The sequence below is a fragment of the Pseudophryne corroboree genome, chromosome 6, assembly GCF_028390025.1.
Source record: "Pseudophryne corroboree isolate aPseCor3 chromosome 6, aPseCor3.hap2, whole genome shotgun sequence".
Classification (NCBI taxonomy): Eukaryota; Metazoa; Chordata; class Amphibia; order Anura; family Myobatrachidae; genus Pseudophryne; species Pseudophryne corroboree.
In genome coordinates, this window is record NC_086449.1 from 823,618,168 (window position 1) to 823,639,911 (window position 21,744).

The 21,744-nt window shown below is 49.4% G+C and overlaps 1 protein-coding gene across 2 annotated transcripts in view; it reads right to left on the reverse strand.

Annotated features, from left to right (window-relative positions):
- The window catches only part of KDM5A (lysine demethylase 5A), a 116,862-nt gene that overhangs the window by 14,456 nt on the left and 80,662 nt on the right, over window positions 1-21,744 (reverse strand). For both annotated transcript variants that reach the window (XM_063929213.1, XM_063929212.1), the window contains exons 7-24: window positions 17,967-18,055; window positions 17,413-17,571; window positions 16,947-17,066; window positions 16,685-16,843; window positions 16,296-16,477; window positions 15,640-15,802; window positions 15,328-15,447; window positions 14,540-14,734; window positions 14,255-14,436; window positions 13,379-13,503; window positions 12,332-12,482; window positions 11,002-11,119; window positions 10,448-10,803; window positions 9,677-9,815; window positions 9,299-9,478; window positions 7,967-8,119; window positions 5,843-6,394; window positions 931-1,074 (exon numbers count right to left, since the gene is read on the reverse strand). In XM_063929213.1, the coding sequence (XP_063785283.1) occupies window positions 931-1,074; window positions 5,843-6,394; window positions 7,967-8,119; window positions 9,299-9,478; window positions 9,677-9,815; window positions 10,448-10,803; window positions 11,002-11,119; window positions 12,332-12,482; window positions 13,379-13,503; window positions 14,255-14,436; window positions 14,540-14,734; window positions 15,328-15,447; window positions 15,640-15,802; window positions 16,296-16,477; window positions 16,685-16,843; window positions 16,947-17,066; window positions 17,413-17,571; window positions 17,967-18,055 (3,287 nt within the window). The remainder of the gene's footprint in view (window positions 1-930; window positions 1,075-5,842; window positions 6,395-7,966; window positions 8,120-9,298; window positions 9,479-9,676; window positions 9,816-10,447; window positions 10,804-11,001; window positions 11,120-12,331; window positions 12,483-13,378; window positions 13,504-14,254; window positions 14,437-14,539; window positions 14,735-15,327; window positions 15,448-15,639; window positions 15,803-16,295; window positions 16,478-16,684; window positions 16,844-16,946; window positions 17,067-17,412; window positions 17,572-17,966; window positions 18,056-21,744) is intronic.

Sequence of the window (21,744 nt, forward strand, 5' to 3'; positions counted from 1 at the left end):
CCCCCCCCACACACTCACATAGAGCAATCTCCCCCCCCATCACTCGCATACAGCAATCTCCCCCCCCCCCCCATCACTCACATACAACAATCTCCAGCCCCCCCATTACTCAGATGCTACAATCCCCCTCTGCCCATAAGAGACTCTGTGATGAGAACCATTCTTCATGCTGACCACAGCCAAGTAGCGACCAAATTAAAAGATAAATATAGATCTTCACCGATATAAAACCAAGTGGTCAGATCTTCCCCCCCCCCCCCAGAGGTGTAAGTTTATAGAGATATTTAATTAAGAGTGAAGTTCCGTCAGAACCTGGTGCAACGTGGGACTGCGCATAGATGGTGTTATACTGGGAGAAACCCTCAGTCCTGCCAGGGAACCCTCTCTGTATTAGCGAGCCAGGATAGTACAGAACCTTGCCGCAAACTGAATCTACCTGTAACAGGTGACTGGAGGGTGTAATGAAATCTGCAGCACAGACACAATGTACTATGTAAGCCATAGCAATAAAGCATTGCTTTCAGTTGCTCTGGGTTACAGCAGCACTGCACAGTAACCAGAGCAACAATCTACACATGCCACAAGGCTAGTATCAGTCCCGGGAGATCCATTTACTCCATCAGTCAGTGACACTACCATAATAAGGCGTGTGGAACATTGCACACATTCTATATACATATCCCTCTATACATAGTGGGCACGCAGTATAAATATCGTGCTGAACAGAGCCCACAGCCTGCTAATAACTGCACTGGTAACACTATATTATTTATAAATATTCCACTGGACATAGCACGCACTATTAATTACCCCCCACTCTCCCCCCAAAACATCAGCGGTCACTGAAACACGTATTCATCAAAATAAATGGTTCACAGAGGGAGACGCTGATGTCACACGCCTTCCAGACCACGTAAAGCCTCGTGCTACCTTCACATCATAACCGTAGGTCTCCCTGATGTCCTCGTCCGAGTCCGTCTCCTCGTCATCGTAGTCCAAGGGGGGCTGCGGAGAAGACGCTACACTGGACATCCCGCGGTTGAAGGAGCCCTGCTGGAAGGTGGGCAGGTGACCCTGGAATGCCAAGATACGAGCAGGCGTAAAGAACTGAACGGGACAAGTAATGAGGAACTAAGTGTTATACTTTTCCATAATAACAATGAATAAAATGGGTTCTAAGCTACATTTCCGAGAAAGCCCCTCATCACATCCCCACAGGTAACGTGTGGTGACCGCCCTGGCATGAGCCACGTGTGAGCTGGACACAGACATTCTGCTGTATCAGCCACACGGTCACATATGTGAGTGTGTGACTTCCCAGCACCAGGGACCATGACGTTATTTCACCAAGGGGCAGATGTACCAAACCCTGGAAAGAGAGATAGGGGTATATTCAATTAAAGTCGGATCCATTCCGACATGTATTTGTTGGAATGGATCCGACAACCCCTATTCAATCCCATCTTAATTCAACTTTTTCAAGTCGAATTTAGATGGGACGCAGAGGAGGAGAAGGGGGGCCAGCCGCGGGGAGACCGGCGGGCATACAGGGGAGATCTGCGCTACAGTAGCGCTGCAGCAGGATGTCACTCAGCCGCCCGACCTCACGGCAGCTTCTACCCGGCTCCAGCAGTGTGCTGGAGCAGAGTGGAAGCTGCCGTGAGGTCGGGCGGCTGAGTGACATCCATCTGCAGCGTTACTGTAGCGCTGATCTCCCTGTATGCCCGCCGTCTCCCCCGCCCCCGTCTCCCTGCGGCTCCCCCTCCCCCTCGCCTCCTCTGGGTCCGCATCTCAGACCGACATCATTTTGATGTCGGACTGAGATGGTCGAAAAGGGGGCCAAAACCCGTTTTCGACACAAGCACGTGGATCGGCAGCTATTCCGCCAATCCACGTGCTTTTTCGACAAGTCGAATTCACCGACTTGTCGAAAAATTTAGGGAAATATTGAATAGGTCGAATCAGGATTCGACCTTAAAAAGTCGAAAGCTGCCGTCTTTTCGACAGATTGCAGTTTTCGACTTCAATTGAATACACCCCATAAAGTACCAACAAATCAGCTCTTAACTGTCATTTTCCAAACGCAGCCTGTAACATGACAGCTAGGAGCTGATTGGCTGGTACTTTATCTCTCACCAAGGCTTAGTACATCTGTCCTCAAGTGCTTGACTCACATGACGGGGGCTGCCCGGCTAATTAAAGCCAAACGTTCTATTATTAGAGATTAATTTGCTCTCTCCATATACATGATGGTAGTAACTCGTCAGCCGATACATTTACATTACAGAAATCAGTATAAATCCATAATACACTGAGGGAATAGAGGAGGGGTCTCTATGGAGTTTGGAAAAGGCTCTGATAGGATATCAGATAAGGAAATCCCAGGGGGCAGACGCAGCGCATGACCCCGGGGGGCTCATCTGGCTGTCAGGAGGACTTGGCGTTGGTCATGGACTGCACTGTGTTTCACATGACCATCTAGGCCATACAGGAATGACCACGGCACTGCTTACCCCGCCGATGGCCAGGAAGAACTCTATGGTCTATTCGGAGATAAGACAGTGCTTTTCCCCCCACTTTGATGATTATTGATCCACAGAAAGGTAACCTAGAGATGATGTTCCCTGCCAACAGCAGCCATGTGAAGCAGGAAGGGCCAGCCCTAGAGACTGGCAGGCAAGTGTTAATGGTCTCCAGGCAAAATGTGATGAAGCTTGACAGCACTGATTGGTTGCTCAGTCATGTGGTTCCATCAGGAAACGTCCCATAGGTGCAGAGGTCTCTAGGAACACTTGCTTCTTATAAATGTTCGCCCTTATTGGCAATGGCGGCCGCTGACCTCTCTCTGGGGAACACACTCCTGTGAACGCCAATTATTGGCCCTTACACGGCCCAAATGACTGCAGTGACTGGGAATGGAAAGCTGTAGCCCTCACAGCCACAGGCACTCTCCTCCTCACCCCCTGGCAGCTGTGGGTACCGCAGTGGGGGCTCAGAGTAATTTCCTGAAAATTAAATGGACAGCAACAACTTTCCCCCTTGGCCAAGACATGAAGGCGCCATGAAGACATACTAAATGCAATAAGGAAAGGTAAAGGCAATGTGCCCTGATCCCACTGTCCAGGAGCAGGCTTCATAGAGAGAGGATGGGTCAGATTGTTTTTATATCACTGGCATCCCTCAGGGTGGAACCCCCGCCCCACCATCCGAGTCCCCCTCCTTACTGCAGCAGGACAGACACCTCTACATCAGTTATACTGATCCCACTGTCCGGGAGCAGGCTTCATAGAGAGGATGGGTCAGATTGTCTTTATATCACTGGCATCCCTCAGGGTGGAACCCCCGCCCCACCATCCGAGTCCCCCTCCTTACTGCAGAACTGTAGCAGGACAGACACCTCTACATCAGTTATACTGATCCCACTGTCCGGGAGCAGGCTTCAGAGAGAGGATGGGTCAGACTGTCTTTATATCACTGGCATCCCTCAGGGTGGAACCCCCGCCCCACCATCCGAGTCCCCCCTCCTTACTGCAGAACTGTAGCAGAACAGACACCTCTACATCAGTTATACTGATCCCACTGTCCAGGAGCAGGCTTAATAGAGAGGATGGGTCAGACTGTCTTTATATCACTGGCATCCCTCAGGGTGGAACCCCCGCCCCACCATCCGAGTCCCCCTCCTTACTGCAGCAGGACAGACACCTCTACATCAGTTATACTGATCCCACTGTCCGGGAGCAGGCTTCATAGAGAGAGGATGGGTCAGATTGTCTTTATATCACTGGCATCCCTCAGGGTGGAACCCCCGCCCCACCATCCGAGTCCCCCCTCCTTACTGCAGAACTGTAGCAGGACAGACACCTCTACATCAGTTATACTGATCCCACTGTCCGGGAGCAGGCTTTATCGAGAGAGGATGGGTCAGACTGTCTTTATATCACTGGCATCCCTCAGGGTGGAACCCCCGCCCCACCATCCGAGTCCCCCCTCCTTACTGCAGAACTGTAGCAGGACAGACACCTCTACATCAGTTATACTGATCCCACTGTCCGGGAGCAGGCTTTATCGAGAGAGGATGGGTCAGACTGTCTTTATATCACTGGCATCCCTCAGGGTGGAACCCCCGCCCCACCATCCGAGTCCCCCCTCCTTACTGCAGAACTGTAGCAGGACAGACACCTCTACATCAGTTATACTGATCCCACTGTCCGGGAGCAGGCTTCATAGAGAGAGGATGGGTCAGATTGTCTTTATATCACTGGCATCCCTCAGGGTGGAACCCCCGCCCCACCATCCGAGTCCCCCTCCTTACTGCAGCAGGACAGACACCTCTACATCAGTTATACTGATCCCACTGTCCAGGAGCAGGCTTCATAGAGAGGATGGGTCAGACTGTCTTTATATCACTGGCATCCCTCAGGGTGGAACCCCCGCCCCACCATCCGAGTCCCCCCTCCTTACTGCAGAACTGTAGCAGGACAGACACCTCTACATCAGTTATACTGATCCCACTGTCCGGGAGCAGGCTTTATCGAGAGAGGATGGGTCAGACTGTCTTTATATCACTGGCATCCCTCAGGGTGGAACCCCCGCCCCACCATCCGAGTCCCCCCTCCTTACTGCAGAACTGTAGCAGGACAGACACCTCTACATCAGTTATACTGATCCCACTGTCCGGGAGCAGGCTTTATCGAGAGAGGATGGGTCAGACTGTCTTTATATCACTGGCATCCCTCAGGGTGGAACCCCCGCCCCACCATCCGAGTCCCCCCTCCTTACTGCAGAACTGTAGCAGGACAGACACCTCTACATCAGTTATACTGATCCCACTGTCCGGGAGCAGGCTTCATAGAGAGAGGATGGGTCAGATTGTCTTTATATCACTGGCATCCCTCAGGGTGGAACCCCCGCCCCACCATCCGAGTCCCCCTCCTTACTGCAGCAGGACAGACACCTCTACATCAGTTATACTGATCCCACTGTCCGGGAGCAGGCTTCATAGAGAGAGGATGGGTCAGATTGTCTTTATATCACTGGCATCCCTCAGGGTGGAACCCCCGCCCCACCATCCGAGTCCCCCTCCTTACTGCAGCAGGACAGACACCTCTACATCAGTTATACTGATCCCACTGTCCGGGAGCAGGCTTCATAGAGAGAGGATGGGTCAGATTGTCTTTATATCACTGGCATCCCTCAGGGTGGAACCCCCGCCCCACCATCCGAGTCCCCCTCCTTACTGCAGCAGGACAGACACCTCTACATCAGTTATACTGATCCCACTGTCCGGGAGCAGGCTTCATAGAGAGAGGATGGGTCAGATTGTCTTTATATCACTGGCATCCCTCAGGGTGGAACCCCCGCCCCACCATCCGAGTCCCCCTCCTTACTGCAGCAGGACAGACACCTCTACATCAGTTATACTGATCCCACTGTCCAGGAGCAGGCTTCATAGAGAGGATGGGTCAGACTGTCTTTATATCACTGGCATCCCTCAGGGTGGAACCCCCGCCCCACCATCCGAGTCCCCCTCCTTACTGCAGAACTGTAGCAGAACAGACACCTCTACATCAGTTATACTGATCCCACTGTCCGGGAGAAGGCTTCATAGAGAGGATGGGTCAGATTGTCTTTATATCACTGGCATCCTCAGGGTGGAACCCCCGCCCCACCATCCGAGTCCCCCTCCTTACTGCAGAACTGTAGCAGGACAGACACCTCTACATCAGTTATACAAAGCGGACAACAGCAAAGTACAACTGTACAACACATCACTGAGTAGACGGCTGGTTTACAGATTAAAAAAGCCAATACCTGTGACGATACCTCTGCTCTCACTGCTCACCTGTAGGTCCGGGTTAGCGGCGGCTTTCTGCAGTTCCGCGCTGATGATTTTCTCCGTCTTCTCCCTGGCCGCCTGCTCCACCATCCGCTGACTCAGCACCGAAAGCTTGGCCAGCGCACAAGACAGTTCCTCCGTGGCCAGCGCTTGCCGAGCTCGGTCCTGCCAACTCATGGCGCGTTCCGTCAGACACTGCAGCGCTTCCCCCTCCGGCAGCCGCACCGGCAGCTTCTGCAGCGACACGAGCAGCGAGAGGATAGTCTCCAGTCTTGGCCTGCGGGAACGCATGCACTGCGTGCACAGGAACTTCACGTCCTTTGACTGCCAGCTGCTGCCTTTTTTCTGCGAGCTGGTTTTGGGGAGGGGGACGCAGGTGCTGTGGAACCAGTCCTTGCACAGTTCGCATTGTAACATGAAGCCGCTGGCGGCTTTGCGGCAGATGCAGAACCGCACTTCCTCGATGCGATCCACCATTGTCATCTTGGCCAGGTTAGAGGCTCGCAAGGAACGCATGGAATCCACCTCTTTGTGCTCCAGTTCCTTAAATACGGCAACCTACACAGAGGAGAGGAATTACCACAGAGCAGGATATAGGTCGTCTACCAAACTAGACCGGTTATATATATATATATATATATACACATACACACACACACATATACACATATATATACATATATATATACCACCTAACCACAAACACTGAGCGGTGCGCCACTGCAGTAACACATTATGCCACGTCTGACCATATAAATAGGTGGGTAATGACCGCTTGTAATGGTTTAACCAGATATCCAACGCGGACGGGTCATACTTCATATGTATTGTAAATTAAAGCGGGTGTTGACTAATTGGGTTATCTAGTGAAGATTCAAACTTTAGTGATGGAATATGTACTTTGTAATCTTCTTATATAACCATATTATTCTCATGGTGGCATGGTGGTCAGCATTACTGTCTCAAATGACGGCGGTCTTGGGTTTGATTCCCACCGAGGGCCTATCTGTCTGGAGGGGCTATTAGCAAAGCTGGGACAGGAACGGACGCGATTGAAGTAGAACAGTGACTGCGCGCATGTAAGACGGCCTCCTACGCACATATAAAGTGCTTTGAGCCTATTGGGACAAAGACGCTTTTTATATCACAGGGAACCCGGAGCAGAAACCCACAGTGACACCGGAGGAAGGGACTATAAAACACTGCACACCAATCGTGACATTCGAGCCATTGATGTTCTGCACAGACAACACAGCAGGTGCTGCAATTATCATTGGACGAAATGCTACTAAAGAATGTCATTAAACACAGCGGATTATAAAGGATGTTTGTTTCCCTATCACACTGGATGCACGGAAAGATCACGCTCCCTTACTGCAATGATCTACTTCTGCGGGTTATTTTTTCCCTTAGATAAATGCAACAAATCCTAGAAGGGGCTATTATGCAAACAGAGCTCCAGACCCATCTAACTGCTGGTTCGATACAATCTCTGGCAGAGTGCACCTAACAAATGTCCTGAGCTGACAAATTCCGAGAGTCTATGGGGAGGAGGTCTATGGTGTAAAGGTGTGGTTATATCTCCGACGCCACCTGCTGGTAACATCAGGCCTAGAGAATGCACATAAGTAACAGTATTAGACAGGTAGGAGCTTGATTTGCAAATTAGAACCTTATGGTCTACTGCAGTGATGGGCAACAGGGGTCCCGGGGCTGTAGGTGGCCCTCCAACTCTTCACTTGCAGCCCCCCAGCTCGTCCTGCTTTTGATCACATTTGTTATGGTTTGCAACGCTTAACGAACCTGCTGATATGTTATTACAGAGAGGAGCCTCTCTCATTAATTACATGTACTCATTTACATTCGTACTGAGACTGAGACTAATGTGCGGCCCTTTTGAAGGTAGAGGTCTGCCCGATGCAGCTCCCAAAGTCCATCACTGGTCCACTGCATTTGCTGATATACCAGAACAGTGGACTATCCCTTTAACACCCCAGTGTCTTTACCCAAGATACTAAGACAATAAGCCATCAGCAGCAGAGAAGGCTTCTAGAACGTTCTTTACATTGATTGATGCGTCGGACCCTACGGCACAGTCATGGTGACTATTCTGCATCCAGAAGCAATTACCACAGAGGCAGTGTCCCGCGGCTCCTCCAGAGGCTCTTCTAGTTCACTCATGGAATCCAGATCCAAGTCCTTCTCCTCCATCAGCTCTTTCACTTTCCTCCGCTTACTCCGTCCGCTTCCGTAAATGCCGATATCACTACGCGGGCTCAGCACCTATGTAAGACACCAGAGAAAGTCAACGGGGAAGCTGGTCTAAGGCAAGTGTATCACCTGTAGTAATGTGTAGCTGGGGCACCCCTCTCACCTGTAGTAATGTGTAGCTGGGGCACCACTCTCGCCTGTAGTAATGTGTAGCTGAGGCACCTCTATCACCTGTAGTAATGTGTAGCTGGGGCACCTCTATCACCTGTAGTAATGTGTAGCTGGGGCACCTCTATCACCTGTAGTAATGTGTAGCTGAGGCACCTCTATCACCTGTAGTAATGTGTAGCTGGGGCACCACTCTCACCTGTAGTAAGGTGTAGCTGGGGCACCTCTCTCACCTGTAGTAAGGTGTAGCTGGGGCACCTCTCTCACCTGTAGTAATGTGTAGCTGGGGCACCTCTATCACCTGTAGTAATGTGTAGCTGGGGCACCCCTCTCACCTGTAGTAAGGTGTAGCTGGGGCACCACTCTCACCTGTAGTAAGGTGTAGCTGGGGCACTTCTCTCACCTGTAGTAATGTGTAGCTGGGGCACCTCTCTCACCTGTAGTAATGTGTAGCTGGGGCACCTCTCTCACCTGTAGTAATGTGTAGCTGGGGCACCTCTCTCACCTGTAGTAATGTGTAGCTGGGTCACCCCTCTCACCTGTAGTAATGTGTAGCTGGGGCACCTCTCTCACCTGTAGTAATGTGTAGCTGGGGCACCACTCTCACCTGTAGTAATGTGTAGCTGGGGCACCACTCTCACCTGTAGTAATGTGTAGCTGGGGCACTCCTCTCACCTGTAGTAATGTGTAGCTGGGGCACCCCTCTCACCTGTAGTAAGGTGTAGCTGGGGCACCACTCTCACCTGTAGTAAGGTGTAGCTGGGGCACTTCTCTCACCTGTAGTAATGTGTAGCTGGGGCACCTCTCTCACCTGTAGTAATGTGTAGCTGGGGCACCTCTCTCACCTGTAGTAAGGTGTAGCTGGGGCACCTCTCTCACCTGTAGTAAGGTGTAGCTGGGGCACCTCTCTCACCTGTAGTAATGTGTAGCTGGGGCACTCCTCTCACCTGTAGTAATGTGTAGCTGGGGCACCTCTATCACCTGTAGTAATGTGTAGCTGGGGCACCCCTCTCACCTGTAGTAATGTGTAGCTGGGGCACCCCTCTCACCTGTAGTTAAGCATAGCTGGGGCACCCCTCTCACCTGCAGTAAAGTATAGCTGGAGTTCTTTTTCAGGAAAGTCCTAGCTGTGCGCTCTCGCCAGGATCGAGCAGCTGCCACTTGAGACTCCAGCTGCGGGAGGGCGTCTAGACGTACAGGAATGGGCCGGCCCTTGCTTAGCAAGCTCTCCAGGTATTCCAGGTAAGCATAATGACTGCCACTCTGCACAGACAGGATTACTATCAATACATCAAGTCTATAAATTTGACATCTACCATGTGTGTGTACCGGTTTTTGCGGTATGGGCCAGGGTTTCGGAGACCTGGGACCAGACTGGTCATCATGTATCATGTTACTAGTAGATAAATGGTTCTACCACTGGACAGTTATGCATTTTCACAGCTAGAGGGCAGTATTTACCTGAATTGCTTCAACTTTTGAAGTCCAGTCCTTTGCTCTTTGCAGAGCCTCCTTCAGTGCTAGGACATTGGGCAGATAAGCCTGGATGTTCTTCGCCTCTGCGAGGATGCTTTCCAGGCCGGATACACTGTGCTGCGGCCTGGTGACAGGGACAGAGCGGTGACAATCACAAGGCCGGCTATATAAAGGTATATAAAGGTACATGAGCTGTACATACGCCGGCCCACAGTGTACATGTCATATTGTGAGGTTACGTACCAATTATTGCTTGTAGCACATATATAAAAGTATATGCAGAGTTGCCGCATCGCATACTTGAAAATAGATGTGGACTGATACTTATGTAGCTCGCAATTTCGGGTACACGCCCATGGCTCACTCATCCTACCCGTGTACGCCACTTTGCCACTTAGTTACACCCACTTAGCTGCACATGGAGATCAAAGTCGCACGGAAAACAACCTGTATAGCCTGCAGATCTGTACACCTCGGGCGCATCTGCGGGCTGAAAAAACGCAGGCGCGGCTAGTTTCTGCGCAAACCTGAATTGGGCCCGGAATGTGGATAGGCTACTATTTATGTGTGAAGGGGTGAAAGATGGGACTGCTCTGCATGTTTTCAGTTAGTAAACAGAAGGGAGTTACTATACAATAACACTACATAGGTCAGAATATGTTTGTGTATTTAGGTTTTGCCACTACTGTGATATATGATGCAAATAGGAGACATTTACACACTCCATGATACGGAACCAGTCCAGGCGTCACTTACCTGACCAGAAGGCAGGCCTTGGCTTTCTCCTCCCACCTCTCCGACACGGTCAGCAGCTCCTGGAGTTCGGCCATTGCTTTCTCCACGGCATGGTGTGGGGCCAGACCCACCCCGGAATCGATCAGTTTCTTCATCACGTCCAAGGTGACCTTGTGCGGGTCAGAAAGAGTCTGGCGCACTTCATCCAGCCAGCGCGCCTGCAGCAGCTCTTGCCTCAGGCGCGGCAGCTCCGGGAGCTCCACATACAAGTTGGACCCCAGATCGATGAGAGACTGCAGCTTGCTGGAGTCTGGAACCTCATCGGACATGGCCTCCTGGGCGCGCTCATGGAACTCCTCCACGTCATCCAGCAGGTTCTGCACCACAAACACACGGCTTCTGTTGCAATAAACTGAAACCAAAATACTTTCTCCCCCCCCCCCAAATAATTGTTATATCCCCCCCAGCACTGTGAAGAGGGATTTACTTACATCCCACTGATCCATCAGAGAAAGAACCACAGAGGATGTGCGGCATACATAAATATCGCACCCCGTAGCATAAGCCACGCTCACCTTGACCTGCCGGGCCTGTGTGATGATGCACGGGAGGCTGAACAGCTGCTGCACGAAGGCTTTCAGCTCCTCCATAGTGAGCTTGGTACGAGTCTTCCCGGGATCTTGGATCAGTTTGCTGGAGAAACAAGTCAAAGCGTTAATCAGAGCCTGACGACTGTTCTGCATATAAGTAAATGCAGTGTTCTAGCTGTATGGAAGTATTCTAGCTTGATATCGCTTATCGATCCACATATAAAGTGAAAGCAGCTAGTACAGCCGAGCTACTCCCTAAGGGATCAATATTAAATGGCAAAATAGAAATACAGCCCAATTACAAAATACTAGTTACCGGCCCGTCAAAATGACGGAACAACATAACAGTAAAGTCCGTGCTGGCGACTGTGCGCACCAAAGCGGAGCAACAATTGAATTGCTCCGTCGGATGCCATCTAGTGACCGCCGGCGCGCAAAACACTTAAAAATCCCCCCATAGAGGTGAGGAGCAGCATTAGTCTTTTATTATATAAGATCCTTAGCCCCTCTCCCCCTTAGTGGGCTGTACATGGCTATCCAGAAACCCTGCTAGAGGAACAAAGTCTCCACTAACACTCAGCTACGTCTGTTCATGCTTCTACAGCGGGCAGTGACAACTGGCCACCCCTCCTATGGTCTATATATAAGGAGTGGAACTACTGGGCTGCAGGTCCCTCCGAACCAAGTCCTCCTGATATAGGACAGCAACCGCCAGCTTTTCTGACCACAAAGTTGCTCTTTTTTGCGTGGTGCCCTCTTCCCGCTGCCCTTCTGTTATTACTGTCCATTAATAAAACACCACCAAGTTACTCAGTGCTGCACAGATATTACTTGTCATTCACATCAGGTCCTGCCCCATTGGAGCTTACAGTCTAAATTCACTAACTCACACACACACATCAATACTGGTGGGTTTAGTGGTTGCTGAGCCAGTTCTAATTTTGGGCCCAGGAAGTGTTGGGCTCTTCTGGCTTTCTCAGATGTGGCTCAGGCGTTACCTATGGAGAAGCTGCGACATGACATCCTAGGACACGCAACTGCACCATGCATCACCATTATATTTCAGGGTGCCTTGGCAATATTTAAATCATGCTCAGTGTGCCGCCAGTTGTAAAAGATTGAAAATCTCTGGTCTAGAGTATAGTAAGAAGCTGGAGGACCCGGAAAAAAACCAAAAAACATGTGAAAACATGAAAACTCTGCACAGATAAGACCCTGGCTGGGACTCTAACTCCTGACCTCAGCAGTGTGAGGAAGCAATGCTAACCACCATGCATGTTATTGTACATGGCACAGAATCGGGATGTCATCTCACTTGTGCTTCTGCTTTTTGGTGAGTAGCAGCTGAGCGACAGAAGCGCACGTCTCGGCCTCTTTCACCGCGTCCCTGAGTCGCCGGTACAATTCGTTCTCAGGGAACTTCCTGTCCTCCGCATCTTCCATCATTACCTTCAGCTCAATGATATCTGCAAGGACAGAAAGCATAATCAGTTACTCCATATTACCATGTAGTAACAAAGGGGGTCATTCCGAGTTGATCGCTCGCTAGCAGTTTTTAGCAGCCGTACAAACGCTATGCCGCCTCCCACTGGGAGTGTATTTTAGCTTAGCAGAAGTGCGAACGAAAGGATCGCAGAGCGGCTACAAAATATTTTGGTGCAGTTTTAGAGTAGCTCAAAACCTACTCAGCGCTTGCGATCACTTCAGATTGTTCAGTTCCGGATTTGACGTCACGAACACGCCCTGCGTTCACCCAGCCACGCCTACGTTTTTCCGAACACTCCCTGAAAACGGTCAGTTGACACCCAGAAACGCCCACTTCATGTCAATCACTCTGCGGCCAGCAGTGCGACTGAAAAGCTTCGCTAAGACCTTGTGTGAAACTACATAGTTCGTTGTAATAGTACGAGGCGCGTGTGCATTGCGCTGCGTACGCATGCGCAGAAGTGCCGATTTTTTTGCCTGATCGCTGCGCAGCGAACGAAAGCAGCTAGCGATCAACTCGGAATGACCCCCAAAGTACGGATACTCCGCGGACTAGCAAAATCCTCCGACTGCCTAAGTATATGGGACGGAGTTTTACTTTGCACTCATCAGATTTAACCAGCAGCAACTTTTCAACATCAACTTTGACACAGTTAATAAAATATCCCCCATATTGTACTTAAATATCTAATATTTATCTTATTCGAGTACTAAGTAAACACCAGAAAGTTCTGTATGCCTGTAAGGGTGATTTCTGTATTATATCATTTCCTTTAACCTTCTCCTATAAAATGTAACAGGTTCCCCACACAGACCATGTGATGCCTCCACCTCTCACACTGTAACCTCACTTCTGTACCTCCTCTCTGAGACGCACCTTTTTTGTGATTGAGGCTGGCAGTCATCGCTTCTGTAACCCGACTGACCCACGTATCATACGACTGCGCTCGCAACTTCACTCCATACAGCAGGGTTGGGAAATCTTCAAGTGAATATCGGATCCTAGTGGCAGCAAACAAAAGGTTAAGTGGGTGTGGGGATAGGATAAAGGCAGCGGGACAGAGACTTTTTATTTTATGAGAATAGACGTTAACTGAGAATCTCTCGAATGAAGTAGCTCTGGCGTTAAAGTGTTTGGTTCTGTTGTGTACACGCCAATATCATGTATACATAATGATCTGCTTATGATGCACAAGTCTTTAAACCATGGGTCTTCAACCTGTGGCCCTCCAGCTGCTGTAGAACTACACATCCCAGTACGCCCTGCCAAGGTTTCGCTATTAAAGTATGCTAAAACTGAAGAAGGGCATGCTGGGATGTGTAGTTTCACAGCAACTGGAGGGCCGCAGGTTGAAGACCCATGCTTTAAACTACTATGTAAATAGTCTGGGAGGGTATAGAGTAGGAGAAGCCAACTACAATTCTAAAGAAATTTAAAGGGCCATGCTCCACTCATCACCCGCCTATACCCCAGTGTATACTCCAGTGTCCCTTAGTGGATGAAGAAAAATAAAAATCTGCAAAAGCACTAGTTGGATTGGTAACGAATGGATGAGCTGCGTTCCCAGTTATGTCACTGGTCCCTTGTAAACGGACAGGCCGGGTTCCCATGATGTCACTGGTGACTGTATAAGCTACACTGGCTTAGCCCAATAAATAGCTGCCTGTAAGAGAAAGCTGCACATTATATGTGCACATGAACCACTTCCTCCCCCGGCAGCCAAGACTTTCCTTTTAATCCGCTGGATTTTACCTGAGACACTTGCTCTGCATAGGGCATGTACACAGCTCCGATGGGTGATGCAGACACACCAGCCTGTCGGAGCTGCAGTTGCAGGTCAGAGCCGACAGGAAGCAGGTGGTTCTGCAAGAGGAACACTGTCTCTCGTCGTCCGGGACAAGCTCGAAGACCTCCTCTTCTGTCTGCTCCACACCCTGAGAGACACGGCAACAGTTCTCATACGTGTTTACTGAAGAGACATGCTCAAGTCTACATGCACAACACATGAAACATAAGCACACCAAAGCCCCTGCTCACCAGCTGGATGACGGAATCCCGCAGCCTGGTCTCCTCCTCTATCATTACCATCATCTCCTTGCACACAGCGGCTGCCAAGCCAACATCCAGACACTCGGGGTCAGCCGCCATCTTGAAGATCAGCTCCTCGTGGGAGAACACGCAGTGCCGCCTCAGCCGACGGTAGTGATTCACACACTGGCGTCCCATAGGAAGCTGACGGAGAGACCAAACACACGGAATGTTGGCTACTAAATGACTGAAACAAGCTGACATGGGTGCAAGTGGGTCTCTCACCCACTCAGATCGATTTTGGTTTCAGGGTCTAAATCACACATTTATTAACAAATGATTTTTTAATTTTTGTTATAAAAGGATGTTTAGGGGTCTATTCAATGCCTGTCGGAAAGACAGCAGTTTCCAACTTTTTTTGGTCGATTCAGGATTCGACCTATTCAATGGAGTTGCTGTTTTTCTGACTTGTCAGAAAACAATTGAATCGGGGGATTAGCCGCGGATCCACGTCTTTCGTTGAATTAGCGGCCAATTCCGACAGGTTTTTGGCCCGTTTTCAACAATGCTGATCCGACTTAAATAAAAAAGTCGGATCAGCATTGTCGGAAATGGCCAAAACCTGACGGAATTGGCCGCTAATTGAATACTGACCTGTCGGATCCTCTCCTTCAGAGAGGAGCAGACAGGCATTAAACAGACCCCTAAAACTCATCTGTTAGTAAATGTGTGATAAATACAAAATCGATCAAAAATCTACCAAGCTTACAGTTACAGAAAGATTTAGCCAGACTTACCCAGTCAGCAGTGCAAAAGTTTACAGCCTCCGCAAAGTTGTATCCTTGGTTGAAGCCAGAGTGGTACGCCCGAGGGAAGGTGACTACGAACTCCCCGGCGCACTGGTTGGTCCTGTAAACCTGCGAGGGAGAGCAGACATCAGTGATTAATAGTGTAACCCCAGGTTATGGTGAGGTTACTGAGAGTATTACAGCTGCAGACAGAAAAGGGACAGGTTTATTTAAGAGGAACTTCAGAAGATGCCCCACACCACCGCGTTGTCAGTCACAGGTCTGTTAGTGCCTTCCCCAAGCACCCCAGAGCAGCCTCACCGGCACACTATGGTCCATCAGCACATTGGGGTTCATGATGGTCACCAACTGGTGTAAGAGGTCAGGCTGAGACTCAAACAGTTCCGGAGCTAGTTCTCTCATGACGTCCTCCAGCTGCTCAGCTGCATGAGACGGGACCCCGTACCACGTCTTAGGTTCCCCCCTGAATAGGAGACAGGAGAAACGTTAGACGAGGAGGAGGAGGTCTGAGAAGCTGCAACTGCCGACCCCATATCTGGACGGGAAAAATAATCCATAAAGTTAAAATAGAATATATACAGATATACAGTGTACTATGAGGGGGGATTAGATTTCTGACTCTTTAAAGGGATAAACTTTTGCTTTATTGCTTTTAGGCGACAGCAGCGGAGGGGGGTTGTGAAAGGCTACATTGCCTTTGTACTATATCTAAACTCTCTAACCTATGGATTTTCCAGCAGATATATGGAGTCTATGCCCCTAGCGCTACTGTAGGGCGGCATGAAAGGCTACTCGCACCACTCCTGTCAGAGACGCTGAGGGTGGGATAGCGATGTAGCAGTGGGAGCCAGGGGCAGACAGGGAACGGCTTTAGTCCATACCACCTGTATTCCCCAACGCTGCATGTGAGGAAAGATGAATGACGCCTTCAAGGCATGAGGACCATAGTGACGTACCAATGCAGGTAGTTGATGGAGTAGCTCCAGTGGTCCTCTATGTGCCAGCAGAAGGAGGAGAAGCACATGCCCACGTACAGCCAGGGCACCTTCATGCCAGAGATGTCCACGTTGATGTGAGAGAGAACAGACTGCTCTAGAACAGGCATGTTATTGAGGTTCCAGCCACAATGAGCGTAATCCTGTAAGCAGAAAGACATGTGACATGAGTACCGTGTGACCCCAGATACCTCCCAGTACCAAACACTGCATGCTCCTAGGACAAAGCGTTCTGCATGACTGTGCACCCAATATACCCCCCCCCCCCCCCCCCCGGATACACTGGACTCTGCCGTCAGGGACTGTAACCCCGCTATGCGCAGGGGAGGAGGCACTGCTCCCGCTCTCACCTCTTCATCTGGCGTCAGCTTCCTCCGGCCATCGAGCACCGGGAAACCGCTTCCGAAGTCTCTGGAGGAGATGTCCGCCCCATACTCCACAATCACGTCCTCTTCAATGGAGCTCACCAGCCGCCAGAACTCTTTTTCCACCAGCTCAGTGGGCACCATCTGAAGTACGGGGGGAGAGGGGGGGTGGACAGCAGCATTAAAAACAAAGAGACCGACAGACAGAAAGGCAAACTGCACATGCTAAAGGGCCGTATGAACTCACGTGCACGGGCATATTGAAGTAATCAGACTTAAAGTTATCCGCCATCTCTCCAAAGCTTTGCAGGGAGTATTTCCTCACGGCCTGCTCAAATCCAAACGCCTCCCGCGGCTTGCTGCACTCCTAACAGGAGCGAGGGGAAAGAATGCTGGATTATGGAATGCTCCTGGAATTATAATTGCAGCAGCGCGTCGACAAACCTGGTTCTATGCAGTAAGCGCTTCTCGTAGCCATTATTAATAATAATAATAATAATAATAATAAATTACTCAGTCTGTTGTCAGAAACTCACATTACTACATACGAGTACCTCTCACAATGGCAGCTCTAATAACAGCTGTGATCAACAAGATTGTGCCTATTGTCACTGAACCACATGCCTTGGCTGAGAGCAGAGGACTATGGGTAAAAGCCAATTTCCAGCTGTAGACATGACAGAGGGGTTCTCAGGCGCTGCACTTCTAGTTACCTCTGCAATGCATTTCGGGCACCGCCAGTCCCCCTTAGGCACCTCTGGGAGAGGTGGGATCAGGCAGAAGGTGTGGTAACTGTCATCGCAGCCGTCACACAGCAACAGCTTCTCCTCACAGTCTCCGCGCCCACAGAACAGGCAGATGTACAGGTCAACCTGGAATGACAGACAGACAGACAGCCACGGTCAGGCTTTACCATACATGGGGATAACTACCACACTTCTACAATTACTATTATGGTTTATATGCTACCGCGGTATAGTGAGGCTATACATGATTGCTCGGACAGAAGAGCTGACAAGCCCCTGCGTACAGTTTTCGTAGTTGCATTGCAGCGCAGCTATTTTGGCCAGTATCACAGACTATGGAGTGAATACTTCATAATGAATTACATCCTAGCTGTAGTAAGTGCTAGTTCCGTGCCTGGGGTGGATGTGCAGTTATTGGCTCCCCAAGCAATCCACAGCTTACTATGTGACCGTGTAATGCAGCCAGGAGACAGGAGGAGAAAGTTTCCTGCTGGCTCCCTGTCCCAACACAACGCACTTACAAAGTTAACAGACAAGGCTCCTTTCCGCTGTCTCATCTGTATCCCGATGGCCTCCAGCTTAGAGCTCTTCCGCTTCTTGAACATTTCATCTGAAACAACAAGAGACCATGTAAGAAACCCCCACGCAGCCAGAGAGACCTCCACATGTATGTACACAGCAACAACCCAACGCCTATCCGTGAGCTGAGGGATCGCAGCCGTCCCCACTGGAGCGTAACCCCGCCATTACGATCACTGTATAAACGTCGCACCTGAGAGAGACGCTGTTAGTTTGGAGGCAATTTGTGGTTTAGATCGTGCCTGGTGCGTTATGTAATAAAGTCTCAGTCACCCCACGTTCTGCGCTATCCTCACGCCCACACAATGAACCCGGAGGTAGGTGGTACTATATACAGCACCAGGCACTATATAAACAACATAGTATTTTCAAACGGACAGGGTTAAATGAAATATGACGTAACCAGGGCAACTTACCACCATTGCTCAAAGTAAGGGGTTTTCAAGTCCAATTCCCTAATACCAACAACAGGTCACATACAAACTCATTGTGCATGATTAAAGTAACCCTTAAACATGTCCGGTTAGGGGCTCGTAAGGGCTGGAGTTAAAAACAACTGCTTAGAAGAAATAAATCGGCACTAAACCACCGCAGAACCCAACCACAATGCACTTTCTATTACTGCGCTGCAGGTTAGACTAAGTAAATCGTAGTAATGGAAAACATTTGCATATGGGAAGCAGGTGGATACTAAACAGCTGAACACAATCCAGCTATACTGCCCTGCCATTCATTAAACACCACACAGCTGTGAAACAATAATCCAAAGCAATATATACTATACTGAGTATAGAGCAGCAGACAAAATATACTCTTAGACGGATACTGTAGCAGTAAAGGAGCTATACTATCACAGACGGATACTGTAGCAGTAGAGGAGCTATACTCTCACAGACGGATACTGTAGCAGTAGAGGAGCTATACTCTCACAGACGGATACTGTAGCAGTAGAGGAGCTATACTCTCACAGACGGATACTGTAGCAGTAGAGGAGCTATACTCTCACAGACAGATACTGTAGCAGTAGAGGAGCTATACTCTCACAGACGGATACAGTAGCAGTAGAGGAGCTATACTCTCACAGACAGATAATGTAGCAGTAGAGGAGCTATATTCTCACAGACAGATACTGTAGCAGTAGAGGAGCTGTACTCTCACAGACAGATACTGTAGCAGTAGAAGAGCTATACTCTCACAGACAGATACTGTAGCAGTAGAGGAGCTACTCTCTCACAGACAGATACTGTAGCAGTAGAGGAGCTATACTCTCACATACAGATACTGTAGCAGTAGAGGAGCTATACCCTCACAGACGGATACATTAGCAGTAGAGGAGCTATACTCTCACAGACGGATACAGTAGCAGTAGAGGAGTAATACTCTCACAGACGGATACTGTAGCAGTAGAGGAGCTATACTCTCACAGACGGATACTGTAGCAGTAGAGGAGCTATACTCTCACAGACAGATAATGTAGCAGTAGAGGAGCTATACTCTCACATACAGATACTGTAGCAGTAGAGGAGCTATACTCTCACAGACAGATACTGTAGCAGTAGCGGAGCTATACTCTCAGACAGACAGATACTGTAGCAGTAGAGGAGCTATACTCTCACAGACAGATACTGTAGCAGTAGAGGAGCTATACTCTCACATACAGATACTGTAGCAGTAGAGGAGCTATACTCTCACAGACGGATACTGTAGCAGTAGAGGAGCTATACTCTCACAGACGGATACTGTAGCAGTAGAGGAGCCATACTCTCACAGACAGATACTGTAGCAGTAGAGGAGCTATACTCTCACAGACGGATACTGTAGCAGTAGAGGAGCTATACTCTCACAGACGGATACTGTAGCAGTAGAGGAGCTATACTCTCACAGACGGACACTGTAGCAGTAGAGGAGCTATACTCTCACAGACGGGCACTGTAGCAGTAGAGGAGCTATACTCTCACAGACGGACACTGTAGCAGTAGAGGAGCTATACGCTCACAGACGGACACTGTAGCAGTAGAGGAGCTATACTCTCACAAACGGATACTGTAGCAGTAGAGGAGCTATACTCTCACAGACAGATACTGTAGCAGTAGAGGAGCTATATTCTCACATACAGATACTGTAGCAGTAGAGGAGCTATACTCTCACAGACAGATACTGTAGCAGTAGTGGAGCTATACTCTCACAGACGGATACTGTAACAGTAGAGGAGCTATACTCTTACAGACGGATACTGTAGCAGTAGAGGAGCTATACTCTCATAGACGGACACTGTAGCAGTAGAGGAGCTATACTCTCACAGACAGATACTGTAGCAGAAGAGGAGCTATACTCTCACAGACGGATACTGTAGCAGTAGAGGAGCTATACTCTCACAGACGGATACTGTAGCAGTAGAGGAGCTATACTCTCACAGACAGATACTGTAGCAGTAGAGGAGCTATATTCTCACAGACAGATACTGTAGCAGTAGAGGAGCTATACTCTCACAGACAGATACTGTAGCAGAAGAGGAGCTATACTCTCACAGACAGATACTGTAGCAGTAGTGGAGCTATACTCTCACAGACGGATACTGTAGCAGTAGAGGAGCTATACTCTCACAGACGGACACTGTAGCAGTAGAGGAGCTATACTCTCACAGACGGACACTGTAGCAGTAGAGGAGCTATACTCTCACAGACGGACACTGTAGCAGTAGAGGAGCTATACTCTCACAGACGGACACTGTAGCAGTAGAGGAGCTATACTCTCACAGACGGACACTGTAGCAGTAGAGGAGCTATACGCTCACAGACGGACACTGTAGCAGTAGAGGAGCTATACTCTCACAGACGGATACTGTAGCAGTAGAGGAGCTATACTCTCACAGACGGATACTGAAGCAGTAGAGGAGCTATACTCTCACAGACGGATACAGTAGCAGTTGAGGAGCTATATTCTCACAGACAGATACTGTAGTAGTAGAGGAGCTATACTCTCACAGACAGATACTGTAGCAGTAGAGGAGCTATACTCTCACAGACGGATACTGTAGCAGTAGAGGAGCTATACTCTCACAGACGGACACTGTAGCAGTAGAGGAGCTATACGCTCACAGACGGACACTGTAGCAGTAGAGGAGCTATACTCTCACAGACGGATACTGTAGCAGTAGAGGAGCTATACTCTCACAGACAGATACTGTAGCAGTAGAGGAGCTATACTCTCACAGACAGATACATTAGCAGTACAAGAGCTATACTCTCACAGACAGATACTGTAGCAGTAGAGGAGCTGTACTCTCACAGACGGATACTGTAGCAGTAGAGGAGCTATACTCTCACAGACGGATACTGTAACAGTAGAGGAGCTATACTCTCACAGACGGATACTGTAGCAGTAGAGGAGCTATACTCTCACAGACAGATACTGTAGCAGTAGAGGAGCTATACTCTCACAGACAGATACTGTAGCAGTAGAGGAGCTATACTCTCACAGACGGCTACTGTAGCAGTAGAGGAGCTATACTCTCACAGACGGATACATTAGCAGTAGAGGAGCTATACTCTCACAGACAGATACATTAGCAGTACAAGAGCTATACTCTCACAGACAGATACATTAGCAGTACAAGAGCTATACTCTCACAGACGGATACTTTAACAGTAGAGGAGCTATACTCTCACAGACAGACACTGTAGCAGTAGAAGAGCTATACTCTCACAGACGGATACTGTA